We start from the raw sequence: 20,000 nt of genomic DNA on the forward strand, positions 1-20,000 counted from the left end.
AAAGAACTAATGAATGATGAAAGAGATGAGAAGAAAACAATAAACGAAGGGAAAAAGGGATAGAAAAAAAAACATGAAATAAAACAAACTTCAATACCAGGAGGAAATGAAAACGGAGAACCGAAAAAGAAAAAAAAAGAAAAGGCAAAAAAATAGCCGTAAAATCTCAAGGACAAAACATCGGAACGGAACTCCAGATCTGAACTTGACTGATTGACACACACACACACACACACACACACACACACACACACACACACACTCTTTCACTCCCTAACCGCAGAACATCACCACCACCACCACCACCACAAGATTCGGGTGGTGGTGGTTGTGGTGGCAGACAGACAGACAGACAGACACACACACACACACACACACACACACACACACACAGAGAGAGAGAGAGAGAGAGAGAGAGAGAGAGAGAGAGAGAGAGAGAGAGAGAGAGAGAGAGAGAGAGAGAGAGAGAGAGAGAGAGAGAGAGAGAGAGAGAGAGAGAGAGAGAGAGAGAGAGAGAGAGAGAGAGAGAGAGAGAGAGAGAGAGAGAGAGAGAGAGAGAGAGAGAGAGAGAGAGAGAGAGAGAGAGAGAGAGAGAGAGAGAGAGAGAGAGAGAGAGAGAGAGAGAGAGAGAGAGAGAGAGAGAGAGAGAGAGAGAGAGAGAGAGAGAGAGAGAGAGAGAGAGAGAGAGAGAGAGAGAGAGAGAGAGAGAGAGAGAGAGAGAGAGAGAGAGAGAGAGAGAGAGAGAGAGAGAGAGAGAGAGAGAGAGAGAGAGAGAGAGAGAGAGATAGGCGACTCACTGTTTGGAGGGTAAATATGGAGATGACGCCGAGGCCAGCAAACCATGTACTGTCTCCGGCAAGGGGGCGAGAGGAAGGAGAAGGGAGAGGAAGAGAGAGGAAGAGAAGGGGAAAGGACAGAAAGAGGGAAGGTATGGAACAAGAGAATGGAAGGGAGTGGAAGGGAGTCGGACAGAACGAAGGAATTGGGAGGGAAAGGGATTGGAAAGGAATGGAAAGGATGGGAAGGGAAGGAAAGGGGGTAGAAGGGAACTGCATGGGAAGGGACGGATGGAAAGGGAAGAGAGAGGATGGGAATGGAAGGAAAGGAAGGAAAGGGGAGAGGAGAAGGAAGAAGGGACAAGAGAACGGAGAGGAAAGGGAAGAGGGAAAGGGAAGGGAGAGAAAGGAAACTCAATGGGAAGGGGCAAGGGAACGGGAGGGAGAGGAAGGAAACTGGTTGGGAATTTGAAGGGAAGGGAGAATGAAGGGAATGGGAAGAAAATGGAAAGGGAAGGGACAAGAGAGAAAGGAAGGGACGAGGAGAGGGAGGAGGAACGGAGAGGGGAAGGGGTAGGGAGGGGAAGCGAGAGAGGGAGAAAAGGGAGGAGCAGGATAGGGAGAGGAAATGAGGAAGAGGCAAAGGTCGAGAAAGGGAAGGATGATGAGGCAAGAAAGGAAGAAAAACGAAATAATAAAACAAAAAAGAAAGAATGAATGAAAGGCTGAAGATAAAAATAATAAACGAAAGAAAGAACAAGAACACGAGACAATTACTATTACGACGACCACCACCACCACCACCACCAACAACAACAACAACAACAACAACAAGAGGGGAGGAAAGGGAGGAAGAAATGGAGGGAGGGAGGGAGGGAGGGAAGGGAAGGAGAGAGAAAAACACAACACAACGAATTGAATAGGGAAAAAGAAGCTAAATAAATGAACTGCAGAAAACTAGCATAAGAAAAAAACTCACAACAACGACGTCAAAAAATTCAAAATAAAAAGATAATAAAAAGAACAATATGCAGCCGAATAAACTCTGAGAAAAAAATAAGGAAGTGTGAAGGCGGAAAAATGGACACTGATTCTCGAGGGGAAGAATATAAAAACCTCAGAATTGACTGCAAGGGGGGAGGAGGAGGAGGAGGAGGAAACATGGGAACATGGACGAGCAGGCAGCAGAGGGTCTGTTGGCTCATTGCGAAACTGCCTGCTTTCAATGATTTAACCAGTCCGTCAGCCACTAGACTCCTGCGGAAAGATCAAAGCACTTCCGTACGTACTCTTGGGCACGTTTAGTTCACTCTTGACGTAACAAAGTGACGGTCAAGGCGATTCTCAAAGGAGTTGATCCTTTTCACATTAACCACTCCTGCAGGAAGGCTGTTAAAGTGGCGGACGACTCTGTTAGAGAAATTGCTTCTGCCGATATCTATACTGCATCGCTGCGCTTGAATTGTTTTACTGTTGTTTCTTGTCCTCGGGTTGGTTTGTGGCGTGAAGAGTTTGAAGTGATCAACATTGCTGAACTTGTTCAAGTACTTAAGGAGGAGGAACATAAGAACATAAGAACGTAGGAGTCTGCAGGAGGCCGGTAGGCCTGTACAAGGCAGCTCCTTTGAACCTAAGCTCCCGTGAATCTAACCCCACCTAATATCGCTGTCCATGAATTTATCTAATCTATTTTTTAATGTGACAATTGTATTGGCACTCACCACATGGCTGCTCAGCCTACTCCACTCATCTACCACTCTGTTAGTAAACCAGTTTTTGCCATGTCCCTGTTGAATCTGAATTTATCCAGTATAAACCCATTACTACGTGTCCTACCCGGTTCTCTTACCAACAAAACCTTATGAATATCCCTCTTATTAAAGCCCTTCATCCATTTGTAAACCTCGATCATGTCCCCACGCACCCTTCACCTTTCTAGAGAATGCAAGTATAATTGTTTGAGTCTTTCCTCGTATGGCAAGTTTCGTAACCCTTGAATAATCTTAGACGGAGAGGAGAGACTAGAGAGAGAGAGAGAGGAGGAGGAGAGAGAGAGACAGGAGAGGAGGGAGGGAGGATGAAGAGAACAGGCAATAATAACTCGAACAAGGGCGTAAAAATGGAGACACACAATGAGAACAAGATCAACAAGTAATACAAGAAACAGAGAAACAGAATAACAGGATGAGAATGTGGGAGAAGGCAAACATGACGAAACAGGAAGGAGCAAACGTTTTAAAGACAACGGAGGAAACACGAACATGAACCAACACAACGAAAAAACTACAGTGAAGAAAAGGAAAAGAAAGACACGGAGAGGCACCAGATGATGATAATAGGACGAGAATGAGGAAGAGGCCAAAACATGATGAAACAGAGAGGAGAGGGACAAACGTTTCAGAGAGGAGGAAAAGAGGCAGAGACAACGAATAAATACAATAAGTGGGTGAAGGAACAGAGAAACAGAAGAACAACAGGATGATAAGAGAAGAGGATGAGAATGAGGAACAGGCCAAAACATGATGAAACAGAGAGGAGCAAACGTTTTAGAGAGGAGAAAAACAGGAAAAAACAACGAATAAGGATAAATACAATAAGTGGGTGAAAGAACAGAGAAACAGAAGTAGAACAGGATGATAAGAGAAGAGGATGAGAATGAGGAAGTGGCCAAAACATGATGAAACAGAGAGGAACAAACGTTTTAGAGAGGAGGAAAATAGGAAATGGCAACGAATAAGGATAAATACAATAAGTGGATGAAGGAACAGAGAAACAAAAGAAGAACAGGATAATAAGAGGAGAGGATAATAAGAAGATTAACATGATAATAAGATGAAGATGATGATGATGATGATGATGATGACAGAAAATGAGTTAGACCATGAACATTTTCGTACTCAAACGCCATATTTTACTTTGTTTGTTTGTGTGTTTTGTGTGTGATTTTTTTTCTCGCTGGTGGATTATACTACGAGTTTGTGGTCAATAAAATAATCTCTCTCTCTCTCTCTCTCTCTCTCTTCTTTTTCTTCTTTTCTTTTTTTCTTCTTTTCTTCTTTTCTTCCCTTTTCTCTTCTCTTTCTTCTTCTCCTTCTGCTTCTGCTTGTTTCTGCTTCTTCTTCCTATTACTTTTCTTTCTTCTTCTCTGTGTCCTCCTTCTCATTTTCCTACTTCTGTTTTCTTTCTCTTTCTCTTCCTTTCCCTCTCCCCTTCCTCCTCCTCCTCCTCTATTTATACTTCTTCTTCTTCTTCTTCTTCTTCTTCTTCTTCTTCTTCTTTCTTCATCTTTTCCTTCTTTGTCTTTTTCTTCTGCCTTTTTCTTCTTTTCCTCCTTCTTCCTCCTCCTCCTCGCCTCCGCACCTCGCAAATCCTCCGGACAACATTTAGCATCACACTCGTCTTGTTCTTTCATCTTCTTTTTCCTTCTCTGTCCTTTCTTTTATATTTTTTTTCATCATCAAACTTTGTACAATCTTTATCATCATCATTATTTTTTCCTGCCTCCGTGATGGGTTGATAATACAGCGATAAGCGAGAACATTTGACCACAGTGCTTGCCTACCTCACAAGAACAAGAACAAATGGAGTAGTAGTAGTAGTAGTAGGAGGAGGAGGAGGAGGAGGAGGTAAAGAAGGTATTCACTTAATTCAACAACCTATTACCATCTTTTAAGCTGCTAGAAAGAATCAGCTTTTTAGATATATATAAATTTCTAAGTAAGTGATTTTTATAAGTGTACTTTATAGATTATTAAAAACACTCATCTATGCTTCTGTGATTAGCGGGCTTTTTTGTTTTCATTTATATTTGCCCAAGAGCTGCTTCTACAACTGTAAAAAAAAAAAGGGACAAATATTCCCAGTTCAACAACCTATTGCTATTTTTTAAGCTGCCAGAAAGGAACCATTGATTACATATAAAAAACTTTAACTAATAGCTTTTTTTTCAGTGTTGTATTAAGGCTAAAACAATAACCTTAAAGTTCACTAACCTATTAAGACTACAATTATTTTCTAGGTTCAGCAAGCTATCAAGACTAAACCGATTATTTCCCTAAGATCAACAGCCTATTAATACTATAAGACATCGTTATTTTCTAAGTCCAACAACCTACTACGACTACAAGGCAAATAATAATAATAATAATAATAATAATAATAATAATAATAATAATAATAATAATAATAATAATAATAATAATAGTAATAATAATAATAATAACAACCTTTTTAAGACTGACACAAGAATCCGAAAAGTTCAACAACCTACGAAGACTACAAGACACAATCACGTCCTCAGTCAAGCGCATATTACGGCTACAAGACAATGATTTCCCTAAGGTCGACCGCCTATAAACACTACAAGACACAACTACTTCCTCGGGTCAGGCGCCTATTACAACAACCTCTAGACACGCAGAAAAAGCCTCGGCGCCGCTTGAGTCTAGCAATATTTCTTGGAGGGGGAATGCATACAGGCTCCAGCGCTTGGCCGGCCGCCAGTCCCACCAGGAAAAATATTCTGGAGGAACTTTCACGTTACAATAATTTCTCGTGTCGGATTAACATTAAGTTTGTTAGGCGCGCGTGGCAACAACACCCGCGTCAGCCAGGCCCGCCCCCCGCCGCGCCGCCGTCAGGGTACTACACCGCTCTTCGCCGCCGCCTTCAGAATATTGCGGGTTATGCTCCTCCTAGGCTGAAGCGATAAGAGATTTTTTTTTTTTTTTTTTAAATCTTGAACTCCACGGCGGTTTTTTTTTTTTTTTTTTTTTTTTTCCCCTCCATCCCTCGCGATATATCTTGCGTCGGGAATCTACGTACTTGGGTCACTCAAGTTAAGCGTTCGTCGTGTTGTTGGCGTAAACTTTATACAGAAATGTTCAAGAGTTGATATATTCCTCTCTCTCTCTCTCTCTCTCTCTCTCTCTCTCTCTCTCTCTCTCTCTCTCTCTCTCTCTCTCTCTCTCTCTCTCTCTCTCTCTCTCTCTCTCTCTCTCTCTCTCTCTCTCTCTCTATCTCTCTCTCCTCTCCTCTCCTCTCCTCTCCTCTCTCTCTCTCTCTCTCAACCCCTTGCGACATCCCTTGCTTTGGAAATAATACACTTGGGTCACTAAAATCAAAGCATTCGTTGGTGGACTAAAAGAAACATTCACGAGATTGCTGCATCATCATTTTTTTCTTCTCTCAGTCTCTACCCAAGCCTCTCTCTCACCCTTCCCCCACAATGGAAATATACTTAAGCCGCTAAAATTATCGTGCGTTCGCTGTCTGTCGGATTGAGTTTAAAGTATTCGCGCGCCCGAGGTTCGCTGGTGCATCATCGGAACTGAGGTGCTGAACGAATCCATCCTGCCTACCCGTCAACTGGAAGATCTGGTTCCTGGAAAATGTCTTGCCCTCTCATACCAGGTCTTCAATCCCTTACCATGCTTCTCCCACCACCCCCGACCCTCTCCCTTTCTCCTTCTCTCTCTCAGCCTAATCCTATCTTCTTATACTGACTGTTCCATCTCTTTCTTCACTTCCCCATCTCCCTAACTAACCTGTTCGACCTTCTCATTCAAGTTAATCCATTCTTCTTAACACTTTCCTCTCTTTCTCAGCCTACTCCTATACCTTCTTTTATAGGCTGGTCCATCTTTATCCACTTTTCCCTCTCTCAATCGTGTTCTATCTTCTCATGCAAGCTATTCAATCCCTCTCTCCATTGCTAAAACCTGTCGATCTGCCTTACTCTTCAAGGTCTTTATTTGCTTTCTACATTTCTCACTCTCAACCTAGTCCTACAAGCTGTTCCATCTTTATCCACTTTTCCCTCACTCAAACTTGTTCTACCTTCTCATATAAGCTTTTCAATCCCTCCCTCCATTTCTAAAACCTGTCGATCTATCTTACGCTCAAAGGTATTCAATTGCTTTCTACGATTCTCCCTCTTAACCTAATCCTACAAGCTGCTCCATCTCTTTCTCCGCTTTTCCCTCTCTCAAACATGTTCTACCTTTTCATGCAAGCTGTTCCATCCCTCTCTTCATTTCTAAAACCTGTCAATCTATTTTGTGTCTTTTATACAGTTGTTGTTTTTTTTCTATTCCTTTGTGGCGGCCTTCGCCACAAACCCAATCACGAGGCGCGGGACGGGAGTCGTGGGTCTAAGCGCTAGATCCAAGGCGGCCGACAGCGAATACTCACGAGACGCGGAGTGGCAGCCACGCTGGTAGCTGATTGGCTGTGGAACTGGTGCTTGATCCCGTAGCGCCCTACAAATAGCCGTGTCTCTCGCTAATAAATAAGTTGCAGTCAGATCATCACAGTCATTCATTCTTCCTTCCCTGAACTAAGAAATTAGACTGCCTGAAGTAGCACCCGCTACACCTTTACTTCTACTTCTCTCTCAAACTAGTACAACCTTCTCGTACAGGCTGTTCCACCTCTCTCTCTCATTTCTAAAACTTCTTATTCTTTTTTACTTTTTTCTTAAAATCTATATCTTATTCATGCCTTCATTTCTACTCTCTCAAGCTAGTCCTAACATGATCTCTCTTTTTCTTCTCTTCTCTTCTCTCTTTTTTTTTTCTAACCCTTTCTAATATACGTTGTCCTATTTTATACTTTCATTTCTCCTCTCTCAACCTATTCCTACCATTCTCTCTCTCCCTCTTCTCTTCTCTCATCTCTTCTCTTCTCCCTCTCAGTCCTTCTGGCGGCAGTCTTCCTCGCCTCCTCTAAATCTTCCACCTCTCCTCACCCAGCACTCCCCTCTTCCTCCCCTCCACACACTCCCCCTACACTGCCAACACTTCCTCGTCCGCCTGCCTCACACCCTGCCTGCCCTGCCCCCGTCCTCCCCTAGGCCCCGTTAAAAGCCAGCCCCCTCCTCACCCCCCACCCACGGGCCCAGGACACTGCACCTCTCATCCCTCCCCCGCACGACCTTCCCAGTTCAAGGCCAGTGAGGGTGCCGGCGCCGAGCAGCCCGCCGAGCATTCCACACAGGTCAAAGGTTAAAATGCGATCCCCAGGCCACAGTGGATACAATTTGAGACGCGCCCTGATTTTAATGATGACGGCTACACCCCCGGCAGGCAGTTAATCCATTAGATCCTGGCCAGAGTCTGCCGCACATACACACGGGCCCTTGGCTAATTGTCGAGGCGGGCGGTGTGGCGCTGCGTGCGGTATAAGGGAGAAGGTCGAGGAGGAGGAGGAAGAGGACAAAACGGAGGGGGGGAGGAAAAAAGGAGAAGGAGCAAGAACATGAACAAGAGGAGGAAGAGAAGAAAAAGAAGGATGTGGACCAGGAAGAACAAGAGGAGGAAGAAGAGAAAAGGAGGAAGAAGAGCAAAAAGAACAAGAAAAAAGAAGGAGAGGAGGAGGAGAAAAAGGAGGGGAACCAAGAGAACAAAAACAAGAACAAGAAGGGAGAGGAAAGGGTAGAGGAGGAGGAGGAGGAGGAGATGGAGAAGAAAGGAGGCGGCACAGAGAGGGCGGGAGTAACTACGAGTAAAGGCGGCAGCACCAACACCAGCAGGCCTTGTAGCGGTGAGCGGAGCGGCGGCGTGACACATGTGACACTGACAGCTTCACCAGCGTCTAGACGGGAGTGTCGCCCCCTTCCTGCGAGGCAAGTACTGGCTTAATCGGGCCTCCAGTTTCCGGGGCTCCTTATTAATTGCCGACTCTAAGGCTTCACGGGGAGGGAGGCAGGGAGAAGGAGGTAAGAGGGCACCTTGGTTCACAGCCTAACAGGTCTTGTGGACTGTGTGGATCTTAGGCGACGACGACGACGAGGAAGAAGGAAAAGAAGAGGAAGGGTAAAAAAAAAGATGGGGGGAGCAAGAAGAACATGAAGAAGAGGAAGAGGAGAAAAAGGAGGAAGGGGAGCAAGAACATGAACAAGAAGAGGAGGAGGAGAACAAGGAGGAGAGGAAGCAAGAAGAATATGAACAAGAAGAGGAGGAGGAGAAAAAGGAGGAGGGGGAGCAAGAAGAACATGAACAAAAACAAAAACAAGGAGAAAGAAGAGGAGGAGGCAGAGAAGAAGCAAGAAGAGGAGGAGGCAGAGAAGAAGGAAGAAGAGGAGGAGGCAGAGAAGAAGCAAGAAGAGGAGGAGGCAGAGAAGAAGCAAGAAGAGGAGGAGGCAGAGAAGAAGGAAGAAGAGGAGGAGGCAGATAAGAAGGAGGCGGCGAAGTAGGAGAAAACAAATAAAAAGGCAAAGAAAGACTGCGGGCAGGTTAATAATTAAGGAGGCGAGTGAACGAACGGATAACGACAGAATATTGAGATTTGTGTGCGTGTGTGTGTGTGTGTGTGTGTGTGTGTGTGTGTGTGTGTGTGTGTGTGTGTGTGTGTGTGTGTGTGTGTGTGTGTGTGTGTGTGTGTGTGTGTGTGTGTGTGTGTGTGTGTGTGTGTGTGTGTGTGTGTGTGTGTGTGTGTGTGTGTGTGTGTGTGTGTGTGTGTGTGTGTGTGTGTGTGTGTGAGGGGAGAGGGGGGCAGACAGGCCTCTCACTCTTGACCCCCCCTTCCCCCGCAGACCTCCCCGGCCACCATTATCGATACATCAGGCACAATATTTAATGCTTGCACGCGTGAGTGGCCAAGCGCGACCCTCCACATCAGAGGTCCCGCAGTTTCTACTCTCCCTCGCCAACATTCACTCGGTAAATTATTGCACGCCTCCAAAAAGTGACATTTAAGTTCCTCCTCCGTCAGCACACGCGTGTTTTGTGCCGCAGCTCTCTACGTCTGCTGCGTCGTGTTCCGCGGAGCCTCGTCGTCGGTCGGGGACGCACGGCTCATGGAGCTTGTTCGTCACGTGGCGCGGCGGCGCCCTTGGGGGAGGGACGGTCAGGGGCCTCGCCACCAGACTGCAGGCGTGGTTGCGGGGCGACTCTCCCGCCTCGTGTTAACATGCAAGACGGGAACATAAAATTAGTAATACAAATTTGAGGATGGCGGCAGTACACGGCCACAAGGCGGAGGACGAGGCAGAAAAAGGCGAGTACCCTCCTGCCGGGAGGCGGACGAGCGATGAAGGAAGGAATTTCATGATTAAGTATTCTATCATAGCGATGATTGGCACCGCAGCCATTTTTACCCCAGGAACTGATGGAGCTCGGGAGGGTTCGGCCCCGAACCTGACGTTGATCCGAGGAACATGGTGTTGCGTGGCTTTCTTTTTGCCGGCTCCGCTCTGGGAAGCAGGCGCGGGGCGGGGCGGGCGGGGGACCGGCGGGCGGGGCGGCACTGCCCTGGGCACGGGGCACACCCTCCGCTGCACAGCGAGGAGAGGCGAGGAAACGATGCTACTCGTGTTCCGCTGCTGAGGTGCTTGCAGGACATAACACAGCCAGGAAGGGATTGAGAATATAACCAGGCAGTGTTGGGGACCTAACAGCCAGGCAGTGTTGGGGACCTAACAGCCAGGCAGTGTTGGGGACCTAACAGCCAGGCAGTGTTGGGGACCTAACAGCCAGGCAGTGTTGGGGACCTAACAGCCAGGCAGTGTTGGGGACCTAACAGCCAGGCAGTGTTGGGGACCTAACAGCCAGGCAGTGTTGGGGACCTAACAGCCAGGCAGTGTTGGGGACCTAACAGCCAGGCAGTGTTCAGGGACAGCCAGGCAGTGTTTTCAAGGGGCCGCCACTCGTTGACATGAATAATGAAGCCGCGATGAACCAAAAGAATGAACCGTTCCCGCACAGCGCCGAGACCTAGCTCTCTGGGCTCAGTTTGCCCCGCAAAAGCGGCGTCGTAGTAACTAACTGCTGTACAGCCATATATATATATATATATATATATATATATATATATATATATATATATATATATATATATATATATATATATATATATATATATATATATATATATATATATATATATATATATATATATATATATATATATATATATATATATATATATCTCTCTCTCTCACACACACTCACACGCGCACACGCACACATACGCATCCCCCCCACCTCCCACACACACACACGCATGCAAGCACGCGCGCATGGCAAGGGTTTATTCACACTAATATAGCTTGTGTATTGTGCAAGGGACGCAATCAAGTATGTGGTTCATATCAACAGCACACAGCATGGACCAAAGCATTGCATGTGTCTCGGCGTATCTTGGTTTATCTTGTCATGCAAATGAAACGAAGAATTATTTTTTTTCCGGTGACTTTCAATAAACCAAAGAGAAAATCTATTATGAGATAATGAATTAAAAAAATATAAAGACTTAGGAACCCAATACAAACATATTTATCATTTACCCACACCAAAGTAAATCCTGGAGAGCCGAGAATCGAGGCTCATTCATTTCATGCTTTCTGGCCGCTCTCTCCTCGTCCCTTCTTTCCTACGTTCGGCCCCGGAGAGCGCCGAGCTTGATACGAGCCGATAACGCCGGGCGAGTGAAAACACCTCATAACTGTACCCATTATGCTTTCTTATTGGCGAAGGAGGAAACAATTAGTCTCGGCGGCCATCAGCGCGGCCACACGCTCCGCAGTAACAGCCTCGTCCACACACACGGCGGACATGTTTACTGCCGCCAGACCCGCCGTGAAAGTGTTTCTCGGCGATCCCCTGAAACAAGAATTTCAGGTTTTTTCCCTAAGTTTATACAACGATAAAAATCTTGTGCTTGAGTTGCTGCCGCGCGATGTCCATGCAGAAAACCAGAAAACTAGCCACGGATTTTTTCTCTTCCTTTTTTCCTAAGCGCTATATAAAACGAATAAAAATCTATAAAAATCTTTGCCTGGAGTTGATGTCGCGATGTCCATGCAGAATACCAGCCACCCAGCCAGCCACGAATGTCTTTTTTTACTTCCTTTTCATTCTAAGTGCTATATAAAACGAATAAAAATCTTGGGCTTGAGTTGGTGTCGCGGTGCCCAGCCATCCATCTAGCCAGGCAGCCAGACAGACACGGACCTTTCCTAGTCTGTGCCAGTCGCCGCCGCCACGGTCCACGGCCCCGCGATCACCAAGCGGCTGATTTTAAATTAACTCCGGGGGTTAGAAAAATACCGCAAAGAGAAACTAGAGACTTCCTACATTCCACCAGTACTGTAATAGAATAGAAACTTCATGCATTCCACCAGTAATATTATAAAAACTAGTAACCAGATATTCCCCCAGAACTACGAAAAAACGGAGCTAGAAAAACATAGGAGAAACATTATAGTCTCATAGATAGCATTGAGGTATTGTAGCATTGAAGTCAAACGTGTATTTATAACTTTAAGACGTCCACTTAAAAGGAAAAAGCAGTGGCGGGCGACTACTACAAAAACGCACCGAGAGGGAGACACACTCGCTGCTTATAGTCGGTGTGCAGCATAAAAGCACAACGTATATTTATGGAGATTCGCAAACGTCCCCTTAAGGAAGATGCAGAGACGAGGAACTACTTGGCAGGCCCTGAGCGTGGCCGTGCCCCGTGGGTCACCCTCGCCCTGACTCCAGCTGCCCTTCTGCCTGCTGGCTCGTCCTGGCCGTGTCTCGCAGGAAGGTAACGCCGCTTTCTGTATGCGGGGGAACGCCACCACTATTCATGAACACCTCGTTAGCGTGGGGCGGCGGCCGGCGGGGCAGCGGACTCACTCCCGCTGCTCGCCCACCGTGACCGCCAGGATCATGCCCTCAACTCTCAGTGCCCTATAACTCTCCCATCTTTGGTGACTCCATTAAACTGCACTGAATCCACAACAAAACTCGCCCCCACTCCGCCCGTCCCAATCCCGCCCTGCCCTGCCCTGCCCTGCCCTGCCCTCACTCGCTTCCCTATAACTCTTCACTGGTTCAAAACTCGCCCACACTCTATCGTCCCTCACCTGCCCTGCCCTGCCCTGCCCTGCCCTGCCCTGCCCTGCCCTGCTCTGCACTCACGTGCTTCCCTAAACTCTTCATCTCCGGTCATTCCATTAAGAGAACACTGAACCCAACTTTGGTTCCTCAATTAAGCAACAGTAAATCCACAAAATTCATTCCCCGCCCATGCACAGTAGCCACCAAGTTCGTGTGCCCTCATTAGCACGCTCTTGCTCCCCTAACCTCATCAGTATCAGCAGCAGTTACAGTGGCCATTACTCCACCCATCACCGCACGAAGGCAGTCCACCACTCCACTCCACTCCCCTCCTCCACTCCACACACACCCTCCCTTGCACTCGTCTATGAGTCTGAACACTACCTTCCACCACTCCACTAGGCTTTGAACCACTCTCCATGCACCACTCTACGGACACACACACACACACACACACACACACACACACACACACACACTCCCTTCTTCACCCCTAATACCCTAAGCTCACCACTACCACTACAACAATTCCTATTGAGGTGTATATCTGAGCCTCAAGCCGGGGGACTTTGTTGACAGAATCAACACGGGGGCCGCCTCCCTGCCGCCCCCCGCCCCCGGACGGCTTACCTTACTAAGCCAAGGGAATTACGCCGCTCTCGACGCTTGCCAATGACGCCAGGCTGGAGTAGGTTATACCATATTTGATCTCCTGCGCTGTCTTTTCACCCAGTGCGTTGGAGACGAGTGCGCGTGACGTTGGACTGAACTGCGTATACGTGATATTGTGGACTTTTTGTGTGCCTCGATTGTGATGTCAGTGCTTGATCGATTCCCGCGAGTGGATTCAAGGGCGGAGGAAATTACTATACAACGACTGGTTATAATGTCTTAGATTGCATTCCTTACAAGGGGGAGTGGTACACTGTGATCTGACTGAGCTGTTCAAGTGCATGAAGATATTTAAGACTCATGTTAAGAGGATTATTTTGGTGAAAGAAGAGGAGGGACGTTGTATGAATAAGAATGATAAATTGCGACAGGCTTATACGAGTTGCCCAGTGTTAGCCGCATGGCCGTGCAGTGTGATGGTGTTACGCTGCGTCACCATGCAGCCCGCGATGCCACGCCGCGTCACGGTGAGCCACGGTAGCCACGCTGCCACGATGTGTCTCACGATGCAACGCCGAGTCACGATGAGCCCCAATGGCAGGGCGACCTTCGTGCAGGGTCAATGCACCGCTCAGAGATGCGGAGCGTGACTTCACGCCGCGTCACGGGGAGTCACGGGGAGTCTGTGCAGTGACATGAGGCGCAGCGACCTTGGGAACGGGTCAGCGCTCCTCACAAAGCCCGAACGCGCAGCGGGAGGCAGCGTGTCGGCCATTGTGTCCACCTTGGCGATAACATCTTTTGTTTGGTGTTAATGAACCTCGCCCGTCATCTGAGCTCCGAATTATAGCGTGTTATGTGTTCCAGGAACGTATCAGCATCTTTTCACCGCATAACGGTGCGCGCGGCGGCGACAATGGAACCCACTGGTAAAAAGCAAACGCGAGGAGAGGCTCTAGAAAAGAAGATCGTCTGTAAGCCCTCGGGAGGGATGGAAAGGCGTGCCGGGGGCCATCTGCCTTATTAGTGAGGGGGCGCCGCGCCTCACCGCCACACGAGCCAAGTTTGCACGCGAGGCAGCCTGTCGCCCGGCCTCGCGAGAGACACTTTGCGGGGCAGGAGCGAGGGAGAAGTGTCCGTCAGGCCGGCGCCCCGAGGCTCCCCTGCCGCACGGAAGCTCCCTCAACACACACCACCTGGCCGTGATGTCTTAATTAGCTATTCCTCCCTTCACACCCCGGACGGGTTAAGTATCCCGCGTGGTGGGGGTTGATCAGGAGGGGGAGAGAGGAGGAGGAGGACAAATAGAGGAGATGAAGAGGTGAAGAGGAGGAGGAGCAGAAGAGAAGAAAGGGAGGAGGATATGAGGAAGAGGACATGAAGAGGAAAAGGAGGAGGTGGCGTTGGACATGAAGAGGAAGCCATGAATAGGAAGAGGAGAATGAACCAAAGAGGGAGGAGGATAATAAGGATATGGAGAGGGCGGATAGGGACGTAGATGACGAGGACGAGAAAAGGGACAACGAGGATGAGGACGAGGAGGACGAGGACGAGAAGGATGACAGAGAGAAACACGTAAACAAGAAAGAACAGGCAAGAAAAAAAATAGGTGGCATATAACGAGACTACAAAACGCTGCTTCTCTTCTGATCTAAAATATAATACAGGTCAATTCAGCTAATGAGAAACACGGATAAGGAAAAGAGGAGGCGGAGGAAGAGGAGGAGGAAGCCGAATAGGAAGAGCAGCACCAGGAGACAGAAGGAGAAAGATGAATAGGGATGGAGGGAAGGGAAGGGAAGGAGCGCGATATGAATAAGGATCAGAAAGAGGAGAAGGAGGAGGAGAGCGGTGACGATACAGAGGGGACAAGTTCATCACTCAGGACCAGCCGGGAGCGCAGTGCACGCCCAAGGAACGCCCCCGCCGCCGCCGCTGCTCTGCCCTCCCCGAGCCGCCAGCCGGTGACGAGCAAACTTGGGGGTGTTGCAAGTTTCATGAAGGTTAGACGAGGGAGCGCGAGGGACCATTTTTTCGCTTTGCTTTTCGTGTTCCATCTATTTTGCTTTGTTGCAAAGAGACAGGGAAGCCGAGAGGGGGTGCGTGGAGGGTCACAGAGACGATGGGGTGAAGTGGACGTATGAGAGGCAGGTTGCAGGAGATAGGAGAAGTGGAGTGCTGGGGCAGGGAGTGGACGAGGCAGGGCTGGAGTGGAGGCAGAAAACCACCGCCACTCAAGTACTACACGGCCGGGGTTGTGGTGGAGGGACGGAGGAAAAGTGGTGTAGGCAAAAAAAAAAATGTAAAGTGATGTTGGTTAATATATGAAGGAAATTATAGGGAAGAAACCTGAACTTAACCAAACCAGCCCTGACCATGCACAAGCCGACTCAATGCGGCCATAACCTGACCTAGTCCAACCCAACCTACCCTAACCTACCCTAACCTAACCCAACTCAACCCTAACTTTACTTAATCCAGTCCTAACCCAACCTAACCTAGCCCAACCGGGTCCAACCTACCCCTATCATTCCCTTACCCTACCCAATATTCCCTAGCCTTACCTAACCCAATTCAACCTTATCTAACCCGACCCAACCTTTCCTAACCTCACCTAACCCGACCAACACACCCCTAACATAACATAAACCTAACCAACCCAGCTCTGACCTTACCTAACCCGACCCAACCTTCCCTGACCTTAACTAAACTAACCTATCCAAAAGCCGGGAAAACAATAGCCGAGGGGAGGTCCTGGCACGTTCATGATACCGCTAGCAGAGCAATAAGGAACCCACACGATTTCCTGATCCTGGGCCGCTGTCTAGACGTGTTTATTCTCCCTCTAAGCGGCCGTGCATGATGGACTTTTTCTGACATAATTTGAGCCCCTGAACTGCCACTTGTGTGTGTGTAAAACTGATCGCTAAAAATTGCCTGCCGAAGAGAAGAGAGCTGGTCTGTCACCCCTCCCCTCACCAGACGTGCTGAAATCCAATGTAGCAAAAAGAAGCCAAACGAGCGAGAAGTTACGACTCATGAAGTTTGTATTAGCATTAGTATGACAGTAATTATAACATGAGGATGATAAAATAAATTGAACATTGCGGAACAACAACCCCCACGGACGCTGCATGATGACAGACGAGAAAATAATTATAGCAGAGTAGAACAACAATCTAATAGCGCTAGTCTTGTTAGGAGAGAGAGAGAGAGAGAGAGAGAGAGAGAGAGAGAGAGAGAGAGAGAGACAGACAGACAGACAGACAGAACACACACACAATACATAGGTTTAAAGAATTATAGGATAAAATGTGATAAAATTTGGGACATGAAGAGCTTGCCCCAATCCAGAAAAAAAAAAGAATGAAATAAGAAGGGAAAAGAACAATAGTAGGGGTCCCCCGGAGTACTGTGCCGGGTAACAAGATGAAAACATATATAGATAGATGGATCGATAGATGGATAGACGGATGGGTAGGTGACTAGATTCAAGTTTATTATCCATACTACATTTTCCTTTCCTGTGACTCCAACTCTTTCCAGCATCGAGCATCAAGACACCTCTGGGATAACACTGACAATCACCCTTTGCCACACTCCGATACCTTTGTAGAAGTACCGATTTTTCTGGCTTTTTTTCATGCTTCGTCAACCTCCTTCACCGTACAATAACTACAGCTATGGAGGTTACAGATAAAGGTAGTACGGAGCAAGCAGACATTTGACACACTACGGTATTAATCTCCTTCTGCCAAACTCTGATGTTTTTGCAGAAGTACTAATTTTTCTGGCTTTTTTTCATGCTTCGTCAACCTCCTTCACCGTACAAAAACTACAGCGATGAAGGTTACAGATAAAGGTAGTACGGAGCAAGCAGACATTTGACACACTACGGTATTAATTTCCTTCTGCCAAACTTTGATTCACTTGCAGAAGTACTAATTTTTCTGGCTTTTCTTCTTCAGTGCTCGGCCTGTCTCATCCACCGTACGTAATCAACAACTACAGAGAAACTTGAAACGCTAATAATCTCCTTTTGCCGAACTCTTTACATGTTTCAAGGAGCACCATTTTTTTCCCCTTATTTTCAGTGCTTGATCTACCACCTTCACCGTACACACCTGCAAACAAAGGTACATAACAAGAAGACACTCACCTGCGGCGTTGTGTGGGAGCGGCCGGCGCGAGGGGCTGGTGAAGGGGAAGTACGGGGAGTCCGGGGCGAAGGTGGCCCCGTCGGCACCCCCCGCAGTGCCTCCCACGGCCCCAGCGCCCACGTACCCGCCGCTCACCCCCTGGAACAAAGCATAACACATCGTCAGCTACTACACGCACTCTCGGTTGCCACTCTGTTACTCTGGTTGGGTAGAAGTGACAGATGGACAGCCGGGGTAACAAAAAGAGTAGCAGAGTGACAACCAAGGAATAGTAGAAGGCATTAGCGATAAAGAAAGCCGGTGGAGGGGTGAAATTATAGCATTTACCAGAACAGGATACAAGTACTATGATACAAGTGAAAAACGTTGGGAAAGGCCTTAATCTTGCAGGAGACTAGTACGTAATAATGGCTACTGCTGGTCTACCTCTGAAACTAAAATTGATCATTATAAAACCATGTGTTCATTTATTTAGTTATTTCATTCAGTGAAGTAACATTTTGACGGGCACTTTTTGACTTGTATGTTAATTTTTCAACTCTTACTGCTTTCTTCAACACAAACAACCACCCACAACCAACCACCAACATCCCCTCCCCCACCCCACACACACCACGTTCACTCTTCCACCACAAGCCATGAACGGGAGTCCATACACGTTGGGTCCTCGGCCGGGCTGCTGTCAGGAGGCCTCGAAGCTGACGGGAAAAATATGTGCGGGCAAAAACTCGTCTGGAGGAGAGCGTGGAGGCGTAATGGTCTGCTCCGAGTGGAATGACCTTGTTAGCGCGGGATGCCTAAATAACCACGCCCGGGACACGCCCTACACCCTACCTCACCCTTGCTGCACTTTGAAGACGTCCCCTTCCTCCCCTCACCCCGCCCGCTACATACACGCTCCCCTCGCCTCCCCTCACCCCGCCCAGCAACATACACGCTCCCCTCGCCTCCCCTAACCCCACCCGCAACATACACGCTCCCCTCGCCTCCCCTCACCCCGCCCCGCTACACACACGCTCCCCTCGCCTCCCCTCACCCCGCCCCGCTACATACACGATTCCCTCGCCTCCCCTCACCCCGCCCCGCTACATACACACTCCCCTCGCCTCCCCTCACCCCGCCCCGCTACATACACGCTCCCCTCGCCGCCCCTCACCCCGCCCCGCTACATACACGCTCCCTCGCCTACCCTCACCCCGCCCCGCTACATACACGCTTCCCTCGCCTCCCCTCACCCCGCCCCGCTACATACACGCTCCCCTCGCCTCCCCTCACCCCGCCCCGCTACATACACGCTCCCCTCGCCTCCCCTCACCCCGCCCCGCTACATACACGCTTCCCTCGCCTCCCCTCACCCCGCCCCGCTACATACACGCTTCCCTCGCCTCCCCTCACCCCGCCCCTGCCACATGCTCCCCAGCCTCCCCTCACCCCTGCCCCACACGCTCCCTGCCTCCCCTCACCCCTGTCCCACATACACGCTCCCCTAGCCTCCCTCACCCCGCCCCTGCCACATACACGCTTTCCTCGCCTCCCTCACCCCGCCCCTGCCACATACACGCTTCCCTCGCCTCCCCTCACCCCTGCCCCTACATACACGCTCCCTCACCTCCCTCACCCCGCCCCACATGTACATGCTCCCTCGCCTCCCTCACCCCTGCCCGCCACATACACGCTCCCTCGCCTCCCTCACCCCTGCCCAACATACACGCTCACCTCGCCTCCTCACCCCGCCCCCTACACACGCTCCCCTCGCCTCCCCTCACCCCGCCCCGCTACATACACGCTCCCCTCGCCTCCCCTCACCCCGCCCCGCTACATACACGCTCCCCTCGCCTCCCCTCATCCCGCCCGGCTACATACAAGCTTCCCCTCCCTCCTCCCCTGCCTACATACACGCTCCCCTCACCCCTCCCCCACATACACACGCTCCCTCGCCTCCCCTCACCCCGCCCCTGCCTCCCTCACCCCTGCCCTGCCACATACACTATCCCATCGCCTCCCCTCACCCCGTCCCACATACACGCTCCCCTCGCCTCCCCTCACCCCTGCCCTGCCACATACACGCTTCCCTCCTTCCCTCACCCCGCCCCACATACACGCTCCCTCGCCTCCCCTCATCCCGCCCGGCTACATACAAGCTTCCCTCGCCTCCCCTCACCCCGCCCCGCTACATACACGCTCCCCTCGCCTCCCCTCACCCCGCCCCGCTACTTAGGGTCCTCTCCCACATAGCCGATTTCGCACTACGATGGTCCACGATGGCCCATCCCTCAAAATCGGCGTTGGCTGTCGTGGACCGTAGTGTGTCATCGTGCGATTTCAGACCGAAAATGGGTCACAACGACATGGCGAGGAGGATCGCACGTCTACGCACGACTATATCGCATACAACGACGACTGTCGAGCGGGCATCGAGGCATGGCCGCACGACATCGCACGACATCGCATGACATCGGCCGACATGTCGGCGCATATGTCAGTACGGCAGCGTACGACGTACTCGATGACAGCCCGACATGAACGATGGCCTTTCGAATATCGCACGACTGTCGCTCGAAGGGCGCACGACACCACAACGACGTCGAGCGCACGTCGTGCACTTACCGTGGGTGGAGGTGTGT

General features: G+C 49.3%; 1 protein-coding gene across 1 annotated transcript in view; it reads right to left on the reverse strand.

Annotated features, from left to right (window-relative positions):
- The window catches only part of LOC126996628 (uncharacterized), an 82,882-nt gene that overhangs the window by 19,674 nt on the left and 43,208 nt on the right, over window positions 1-20,000 (reverse strand). Inside the window, exon 3 of the mRNA XM_050857310.1 lies at window positions 17,376-17,514. Within this exon, the coding sequence (XP_050713267.1) occupies window positions 17,376-17,514 (139 nt within the window). The remainder of the gene's footprint in view (window positions 1-17,375; window positions 17,515-20,000) is intronic.

This window comes from Eriocheir sinensis, chromosome 10, assembly GCF_024679095.1.
Source record: "Eriocheir sinensis breed Jianghai 21 chromosome 10, ASM2467909v1, whole genome shotgun sequence".
In the NCBI taxonomy this organism is placed as follows: Eukaryota; Metazoa; Arthropoda; class Malacostraca; order Decapoda; family Varunidae; genus Eriocheir; species Eriocheir sinensis.